This window comes from Orycteropus afer, unplaced genomic scaffold, assembly GCF_000298275.1.
Source record: "Orycteropus afer afer isolate SDZICR_OR568_19922 unplaced genomic scaffold, OryAfe1.0 scaffold00062, whole genome shotgun sequence".
Taxonomy (NCBI): domain Eukaryota; kingdom Metazoa; phylum Chordata; class Mammalia; order Tubulidentata; family Orycteropodidae; genus Orycteropus; species Orycteropus afer.
The window spans coordinates 8560106-8570192 of NW_006921649.1; the positions used below are offsets into that span (position 1 = coordinate 8560106).

Below are 10087 nucleotides of genomic sequence, written 5' to 3' on the forward strand. Positions count from 1 at the left end.
CTGTCATATATTATATATGTGTATTATATATAATATATATAATATAATATATAATAATATATAATATAATATATATAATATATAATAATATATAATATATATATATAATCTCCACCACCTGCCTATCATACTGGCTTGTGTGTTGCTATGATGCTGGAAGCTATGCCACCGGTATTTTAAATATCAGCAGGGTAATCCATGGTGGACACGTTTGAATGGAGTTTCTAAACTAAGACACACTAGGAAGAAAGACCTGACCAACCATTTCTGAAAATTAGCCAATGAAAATGCTATGGATCATGACAGAATATTGTCCAATTTGATACTGTGCTGGAAGATGAGCGCCCTGGGTTTGGAAACCATTCAAAATACATAGTGGCTGCAACAATCAACTCCAGCACGATGATCGTGAAGATGGTGCAGGACTAGACGACATTTTGTTCTGTTGTACATGAGGTTGCCATGAGTTGCAGTCAACTAGACAGGAACTAACAGCAATGACTAGCTTTCTATTTGTCTATTAGTATACCAAAAAAGCAAACTCTGTCATCAGGTCAATTCTGCTCATCGAGAACCCTATTGGGTTTCCAAGGCTGTAAATCTTTATGGAAGCAGACTGCCTCATCATTCTTCCATGGAGTGGCTGGTGGGCCGTTTAGTTAGCAGCCAAATGCCTTAACCACCATACCACCAGAGCTCCTTCTTGTTGTTGTTAGGTGCCATCAAGTTGGCTCTGCCTCATAGTGACCCTATGTGCAACAGAATGAAACACTGCCTGGTCCTGTGCCAGCCTCACGATCCTTGCTATACCTGCGCCCATCACTGCAGCCACTGTGTCGATCTATCTTGTTGAGGGCCTTCCCCTTCTTCACTTACTCTACACTTTACTGAGCATGATATCCTTCCCAGGGAATGGTCGCTTCTGACAACATGAACAGAGCTCCTTATTTATTAGTATGTTGTTGTTATGTGCCGTTGAGTTGGACCCGACTCATAGCGACCCCTCCTTGGGTTTCTGGAATCTACGGAAGTAGATTGTCCCATCTTCCTTCTGAGGAGTGGCTGGTGGGTTTGAACCTCAAGCCTTCTGGTTAGCAGTCAAGTGCCTTAGGCACTATGCTACCAGAGCTCCCACCTATTAGTATAGGCATTGAAAATTTGTGTAATGTTATACATCAAAATGTTAACAATAGCTAGTCTCCTGGGTAGCATTAATGAGAACTCTCTCCCTTTAAGAGTTATGTATTTCTATTTAAATGTTTTACAATCACAACATATGACTTTTGTAATCAGAGGAACAAAAGGTTTAAATTAGGTAATGAATACCTTCCTGAAATGAGAGACTGAGAGGCAGGGAAGGCAGCAACCCTGACCTAGAACAGGCAGGCTGACATTCATCTGACAAGCACACAATGACTAAATGCAAGGGGCAGAGTATTTGAAAATATTTCTCCTTGATGTTTCCATGATACTTTGAAAATCTGATGATCACAATCTCCCCTCTAATTATTGCAGAAGGATGAAATTATTAATGCCCCCTGAGCTCAGACAAGTTTCATTCCTTTGAGGTTCCTCAGGGTAAAAGAAAAAAACAAAACAAAACAAAAAAATGGGCAAGGAGTGGATTTATTATGCTGTGTTGGTTGCAGGGTTTCTGTTCAGTAGGATGGACATAAGACTTTCCCCTTGAGTGAATTATACATGTAAGGATTTTTCAGTCAACTCCCTTTCCCCAAATCTTGATCTCCATCCCATTTCTTTTAAATTTTAAATGAAGGTTAAGGCTGGCACACACTTTCAAAGGTATTGCCTCTTGGCTCGAATAATCACCCAGATGTGTCTTCTTTCAGGCTTTATGAAGGCAAAGAACAGATGGAGTTTGAGGAATCCATGCGAAGACTCTTTGAATCTATCAACAACCTGATGAAAAGTCAGTATAAAACCACCATCCTTTTGCAGGTTGGTTTACACCAAAAAAAAAAAAAAAAAAAAAAGAAAAAACAAACACCTCTGGTTTTTCCTTGATCATCTAATAAATAACAGCATGTTGAGATAATGTCTATCTTGCCTTAAATGTGCAGCCCTTAGTTAATTGAAGGCCTGGGCTGGCCAGGTGGTTTAATGATCAGGAAGGCCAAGGTTAGGAGAAAACATATTTATTGTTTCCTGTGAAGGTAGCAGTGCCCCCATTTAAAATAGTTCTGATGCTTTTATTATATGGAGGGAAATAGGTTGAATCTGGTCTGCTTTTAGTCTTGAGAATAGTTAAGATGGCAGTCTCTTAAATTTGAAACTCTTAGTCCACTTTTTGTTCTCAATACTATAAACTCAGGTCCCTTTTTGGGATGAAAGAGTCCCCTCAATAAATAGGAGGTGCTCTGGAGAGAACAGATCCTCTCATCTGGGGTTCATGATGCTAATTTGCAAACTGTATGTCTGCAAGGAAACTTCAGACCTAGCCCCATGTTTGAGAAAGAGTTTAGAGAAGAGTCTGATTGAAGAGGCTATTTAGGAAGACTTTATACCTTTCACAGAAGGGGCTGTCTGATGTGCTGTTAGTAAAGAAAACCCAAAAACATTTATCTAAATCAATGAGTTAATAATGCTGATTGATTTTTTTTCACATCAACTTTACCTTTTGAGTTGCTAATTTAAATATCCATGATTATACCCAGGATTGCCCAGTTTTTGTTTAGAGGAGCTCTGGTGGCAAAGTGGATAAGGCATTTGGCTGCTAACTAGAAGGTCAGCAGTTCAAACCCACCAGCTGCTCCTCAGGAGGAAAATGAGGTGATCTGCTTCCATAAAGATTTATAACCTCAGAAACCCAATGGGGGTCACTGTGAGTTGGAATCGACTTGATTGCAATGAGTTTGTTTTTTTTTGACTGTTCAGCTAAGGTCCCTCAGTGGTGCAAGCAGCATCATGGAAGTAAAATTTGGTGGACTGCTTTGTTAAAGATTACAGCCAAGAAAGTACTATGGAACAGTTCTACCCTGTAACTCATGGAGTCAAAATCTACTCAATGGCAATGGGTTTGTTTCAGTTAGAATGGAGATGAGGGGGCAGAAAGAGTGTTTGCTGCTGATGCAATGGGTCCCTGACTTTGCTGTCCATTAAATTTTCTTGATGATCTTTAGTAAATTTTGATGCCTGGTTACTATCACCAGACATTCTTATTTAATTGGTATGGAATGTGACCTGGGCATATTTTTATTCCTTCCCTCCTTTCCTTCCTTTCTTTCAAATTTCCATCAACCATTTTGGGCATCAGGATTTTAAAAAGTTCCCCTGGTGATTCTAATGTGCAACAGAGTTTGAAAACCACTCTGCTAAAGGCTAAAGATGGGAAACTCTGTGTTTGTGTTTAGAGGGAGGCTTTGCTTGTTCATTGCTGCATCCTCAACACCTAGAATAGTCCTTAGCATAGTTGATGTTCAATAAATGTCTGCTGAATGAATAAATGAACAATTTTAGGGATAGGTGTTGAGATCTCTATATTATAGTTGAGGAAGCTGAAGCTCAAAGTTGATACAGCTTTCTCAAGACTCCATTGCTAGTAAGAGGTAGAAGTGGCATTCCTGTCTATTTCTATCTGTCTCTGTCGGCCATACTTTCAACCACTATGTTACACTGTTCATGTAGCATTTAACTATGTGCTCCTGCTAAACTAGGGATATGGATGTCTTTTCTAGGATTAGTTGGGACTGCACTCTTATGGTATTCACTTTCCCTTCTCTCTTGCTGGAGGGAAGTCTTCCCCCTACTCCTAAAACCCTCATCATTTTATATCAGTGTGAACAACAGGAGCAGAAGACAGTATGAAGATATACAGGTGAGCTTATCACCACATCTGTATTATATTGGACACAGCTGAGCTTCTGATGAGATGCTAAGCAGTGTTTGGAAATATAGTGAGAAGTGAAGGATGGCCAATTGTGATGAGAGAGGTTATAGGGTTGAGTCACGTTCAAGATAAGATTATCTGGAATGAGGAAGGAGAAATGATGAAAAAACAGAGGAAGCCAGTTGGTGTGAGAAGAAAAGAGATGTTCTGAAAGAGGCAAAGGTGCCACAGAGAGAGACCCCATGCCCTTGAGAGAAATGGAAGGAATAAGCCCTGATATGGCTTGAACCCACCAGCCACTCTTCGGAAGGAAGATTGGGCAATCTACTTCTGTAGTGACACTGCCTCGGAAACCCAAGGAGGTGTCGGTATGAGTTGGATCCCATTCCACAGCAGTGAGTTTGGTTTTGGTTTTGCTATGCAAATGAAGAAGGAACTCTGATGGCATAGTGCTTACCGGTTTGGCTGCTAACCAAAAGGTAAGAAGTTTGAACCCACCAGCCATTCCATGGGAGAAAGATGAGGCAGTCTGCTTTCTTAAAGATTAACAGCCTTGGAAACCCTATGGGCAGTTCTACTCTGTCCTGTAGGGTCGCTATGAGTTGGAATTGACTCGATGGCTTTGGCTTTGGTTTGGTTTTTGGATGCAAATGAAGGAGCCCTGGTGGCACAGTGTTTAAAGCACTTGACTGCTAACTGAAAGTTTGGTGATTTGAACCCACTAGTTGCTCTATAGGAGCTCTGGTAGCATAGTGCCTAAGGCACTTGACTGCTCACCAGAAGGCTGGCGGTTCAAACCCACCAGCCACTCCTCGGAAGGAAGGTTGGGCAATCCTACTTCCGTAGTGATACTGCCTCAGAAACCCAAGGAAGGGTCCCTATGAGTTGGGGCCGACTCGATGGCAAACAACAACAACAACAACAGTTGCTCTATGGGAGAAAGACGAGGCAGTTTGCTTCTGTAAAGATTTACAGCCTTGAAAACTCTGTAGGGCAGTCCTATTCTGTCCTATAGGGTTGCTATGAGTTGGATTCAACTCAGTGGCAATGAGAAGAACATTATTATGGTTTTAGCATAAATCTTTTTTCCAGGTTCTTATTGTCTGGATAGCTTTGGCAGAAGTACTTCCCTTTTCTTGTGATTTGAGCCCAATTAAGGTGGTTTTCTCCTCATAGATTTCAACCTCAGAGCAGAGGAAAGGAGCTTCCACTCATTTTTAATTTGCTCTCAATGCTAAATTTGCTTCAGGGATTTAAATAAACCAATAATGCTTTCTACCTATTTCTATGGTATTTAAAAATTATCAAAGATGTAAATAAAGTCCTATTCAAATTTGGAGAGACATACCCTTTGAAGAGAATTTAATGCTGTGTTAGGGTGTGAGGAAGGCACTGATGAGAGGAAAAGGATCAAGATAATGGGATGTTAGCAAACTCCACACAAGGAATCTTCTACAAACTATGCAGTTGGATACCGGAGAAAGAGCTATGGCTTTTGAGACAGAAAGACTAGAATCAGGAAATTGGGTGTCAACCTTTTGGCATGCAGCCGTGGGAAAATCATTTCCATTTTGTGTACCTCAGTTTCTCTTTTTATAAACTGGAAAACATAATGGTTAATTTACAGGATTATTGACGGAATTACATAAATGTATGGGAAGCACATAGAGCCTATTAGTTTAGTTTAAATAATTTTCAGTCATTTATACTGGTCCCTCTTTTCCATCATTATAAAAAAGAACCTTTTCAATGTTTTACTTATGTAGAATCTGGAATGGGGTGTTTGTGTTCCTAACCGTATCACAAGGTTGAGTAATATTGGGACGTTCAGCACTTCATTTGGATCAAGAAACACAGATACAAATTTTAAGGAGAATAAATTCACAAGAACTGGCTATGGGGGAAAAAAAAAGGATGGTAAAGTTTTACCTAGTGTATGAACTCAGGTCAAACAGCACAAGGTGACTTGAGTCCTGATTATGAGCCTGCATAGGAAAAATACCATGATCTATTAGTGATGTCTGCCATTGATTTGACTACTAACCAGAAGACTGGCAGTTCAAACCCACCAGCCACTCCCCAGAAGGAATGTTGGGCAATCTACTTCCATAGAGATACCACCTCAGGAACCCAAGGAGGGGTCTCTATGAGGCGGGACCAACTTGATGGCAGTGTGTTTGTTTTTTGTTTTTTGGCCATGGATTTGAACAGGAGGATAGAGCATAAATGCCAGTGATTGATATTCTTGGCCCAAACTTTATACCTCTAGCTGGGTAGCAGATTATGCTGGAAATCTTAATAATGTGTCTGCTTTAGTTTAGAATAGAGCAGAACTGGTTCAAATCTCAGCTTTGTCTATTGTGAGTTCTGGGACCAGAGGCAAGTTATTTTTCATTCAAAGGTTCATTTAGACATTTTGTCAATTGCTGTCTGCAGTTTTCCTTTTTGTTCAGAGTTGGCATTGATAGTTGATCATGGGAAACCATCAAGAGTTTAAAGCCAGTTCATAGAGGCTGTAATTAGCAATACAGTCACTTTCTATGAGGACCTACCATGTGCTAGGGATGGGCCTGAGATCTTTACATGCTGTGCATTTCATCCTGCCACAAATCTGCAAGGACCTACTCTCCTCAGTGTCCATGTTGTTGTTGTTGTTATTATGTGCCTTCGAGTTGGCCCCGACTCTAGCAACTCCTCTTTGGGTTTCTGAGGCTGTATCACTACGAAAGTAGATTGCCCAAACCTTCCTTCCAGGGACTAGCTGGTGGGTTTGAACCACCAGCGTTCTGGTTGGCAGTCAAATGCCTTAGGCATTATGCCACCAGAGCTCCCAGTTCAGTGTCCACAGGAGGTTCAAAATAAACAACTCATCCCACATTATACTGATCCATAGTGGTGAAGGTAGGGTTTGAACACAGTCAAATGTCCTGACTCCAAAGTCAATGTTCTTTTTTATGCCACTAAGAAAGGAGTGTCTATATATTTTTTATTATGCTTGGAGGTCCCTGTGGCAGGTTGAGAAGGTCATCACTGGATAATTGTGAATTGGATTTACCCCAGTTGTGAATAAAGGGCACATGGTGACATTATGCAGACCCATTTGACCCATTTCCTTTAGGTCCATGATTCTTTGTGAAGCCTCAATTTGGTGATACAAATGTAGTGGAATTAAATTAATACCTTCTTTTGAATGCCATGCTCTGTTGGCTATTATGAGTGCCACTCATGCTAATGAAACCACTAGAGTGTCTTAAGAGGGCAAGAGGTTCCCTCTTTTATATCCTTGGTGCATATGAGAAAGTGGCTGCCTACAGTAGTAGAAGCTTCTGTATCTATTGCATAAGTTTATTAGTGGTTACCAGGGACAGGAGGGAGGGGGAAAAGGGGAGCCATTATTTAGGAAGCATTGAGTTTCTGTTACAGTGATGGAAAATTTGGCAATGATTATTGGTGCTAGTTGCACAGCACAATTAATATAATTGGTGTCACTAAATTGTACATGTGAAAAATGTGGGATCATTGCAGCAGTGCCCAGGATGCAGGGTCATTCTCCCATGATTTGTGTCTTGCTGCAAAATATCCCTCTTGCCAGCCCCGAGTTGTTTGATGTGGGCATTGCTCATGTTTATTTCACTTTCCACCTAGGTGGCAGCTTTGAAATACATTCCATCTGTCCTCCATGATGTGGAAACAGTCTTTGATGCAAAGTTACTCAGGTAAGAACTTATGATATACTTTTCTGATGTTGTTGGCAAGCCAGGGATTCAGAGGGAGAGGAGAGCACATTTGGGGAATTCTGGATGGGCACTCAGCACGAGGGGACAAGGGAAGGCATAGGGTAAGAGCTTTGTACAGGCAATGACGTCACTAGGAGTGTATGGGGGATGTGAACTGCATCGAGTGGCACTATCAGAGGGGATGACACAAACATGACTGTCTACAAAATTTTTGTGCAGTGTTTCAGCAGAAATTTATTATTCTTTATAAAAATATCCCTCTAGTTAGTTATAACAACAAAATGTATTTGGTAAGGTCAGCTTACATGCATATCTACAAGGCTAAAACTGTATGTTAATTTACTTTTTGAAACTTCTAATGCAAGCCAGTCAGAGCAGAGCTATCATTATAATGATGGCTCAAATCATGTGGTTTCATCTGCATGGGCTACAAGCATGTGCTTTTATTTTCTTTGCTGCCAGTGTCTTTATAATCACTGATTTTGGCAAATTTATGGTGTTTTAGCTACAATATGGTGATAATTAGTACTTGTGAACCTGTATCAATAACTTCTTTGAGAATGAGTAGTAATTAAAGGAAAAGAAGGGGAAAAATCAAAAAGCTCCCACTCAGTTATTAATAATGTAATTAAATGTAGAAATATTTTATAAAATAATTTTAGTGTTAGTATCCATATAATCCAAGAAACATTACATTTGAGCAGTTTACAAATATATTTATCACATATTATTCTGTGATTAAAATTGAAAATCAGTATTACTAAGGAGTCTGTACGGTCACATATGGGAGGAAGACCATGAGGGAAAGAGATGACACTGAGTTACCACACTGGGTGACACCAGCCTTCATGACGCTGCTGTGTACAGGCCTCTATGAAGGCATGCTTGTGTTTTGGTTTTGTTGTGCCAGCTGACACTGGTGAACACTGAACATGAGATAAGCATCCCTCTTTGGTGCCCACAGATAATAGAGTAAGTATGTGGGTTAAAAAAACCCTCTAATTTGAAGTTGCTGTCTCCATTTCTCCTTGTTTGAAGGTTATTTTGAGTTCAGTGTTTTTGCCCTGTAAGCTCCCAAATTGCAAATAGAGAACAATCTAAGGATACATGAAGGGAAATAATAGAGGTGGACTCTGGTCTGCTTTCTCTTCCTTCTTAACCCTGTTCCCTTCATAAGATGAACACATTGCTTTAATTGTGATTATGCTGTTAAAATAGGGTCATTTTCTTTTTCTTAAATTCACTTAAGTTCCCACATAACATTTAGAAGATTTTTAAAGCATTTTCATATTGAAAGAGTTTTAGATATGGAGAATTGCAAAGATAGTGTACAAAGAATTCCCATATACCCTTCACCTAGCTTCCCCAATGTTAACATTTTACGTTACCATAGTACATTGATCAAAACTGACAAATTAACATTGGCACATTTCTATGAACTAAACTCCAGACTTTGTTCCATTTTCACCAATCTTTCTATTAATGTTTTTCAGTTCATATGGAAGATTTTTGCTAGCTTTGTCATGCTTCTAGTCTCAAGCTAAGTGTAATCTCCTTAGAGATGCTACTTCTGAATATTGTATATAAGTTAAATTAATCTCCCAACCCTTATATCATTATTCTCTACACAACTTCCTATTTATTTATTTCATTTCATGTGGCATATTGTATCAATTTATTTTTTGCATATGCACTTCCATTAGAGTGAAAGTTGGTGTCCACTGAGGCCAAGTCTATTCCCATTGTACCCCCATTGTTCAGGGCACATTGCCTGACTTATTAAGTAGATGCCACTGTATACAGGCCTCTGTGAAATACTTGAATGAGTGAATGAATACAATGAGTTCATTTTGGAAAGTTGACAGGGACTATAATTTGTTTCAGAGATATTTTTATTTTTACTCTCTTTGGAAAGAACTATCTCCTTTTTGATGTCCCAGACTGGTTCTAACATACACCATACATACATACATATACACACACAAACAAAATGTTAACATTTTACATTACCATAGTACATTGATCAAAATTGACAAATTAACATTGGCACAGTTCTATGAACTAAACTCCAGACTTTGTTCCATTTTCACCAATCTTTCTATTCATGTTTTTCAGTTCATATGGAAAATTTTTGCTAGCTTTGTCATCCTTCTAGTCTCAAGCTAAGTGTAATCACACACACACATACACACACACATATATATGTGTGTGTGTATGTTGTTGTTGTTATGTTCTGTCAAGTTGGATCCAACTCATAGCGACCCCTCCTTGGGTTTCTGAAGCAGTATCACTACGGAAGTAGATTGCCCCATCTTCCTTCTGATCAGTGGCTGGTGTGTTTGAACCACCAGCCTTCTGGTTAGCAGTCAAGTGCCTTAGGCACTGCACTACCAGAGTTCCCGTGTATGTGTGTGTATACACACACATATATATATGCACACACACACACATATATAATATATGTGTGTGTATGTATATATATACACATATATATGTGTATATG

At 39.5% G+C, this 10087-nt stretch overlaps 1 protein-coding gene across 1 annotated transcript in view; it reads left to right on the forward strand.

The window, feature by feature from the left end:
• DOCK2 (dedicator of cytokinesis 2) overlaps positions 1 to 10087 on the forward strand; it is a 669066-nt gene that overhangs the window by 174199 nt on the left and 484780 nt on the right. Inside the window, exons 23-24 of the mRNA XM_007939749.2 lie at positions 1851 to 1959; positions 7493 to 7563. Of these exons, the coding sequence (XP_007937940.2) occupies positions 1851 to 1959; positions 7493 to 7563 (180 nt within the window). The remainder of the gene's footprint in view (positions 1 to 1850; positions 1960 to 7492; positions 7564 to 10087) is intronic.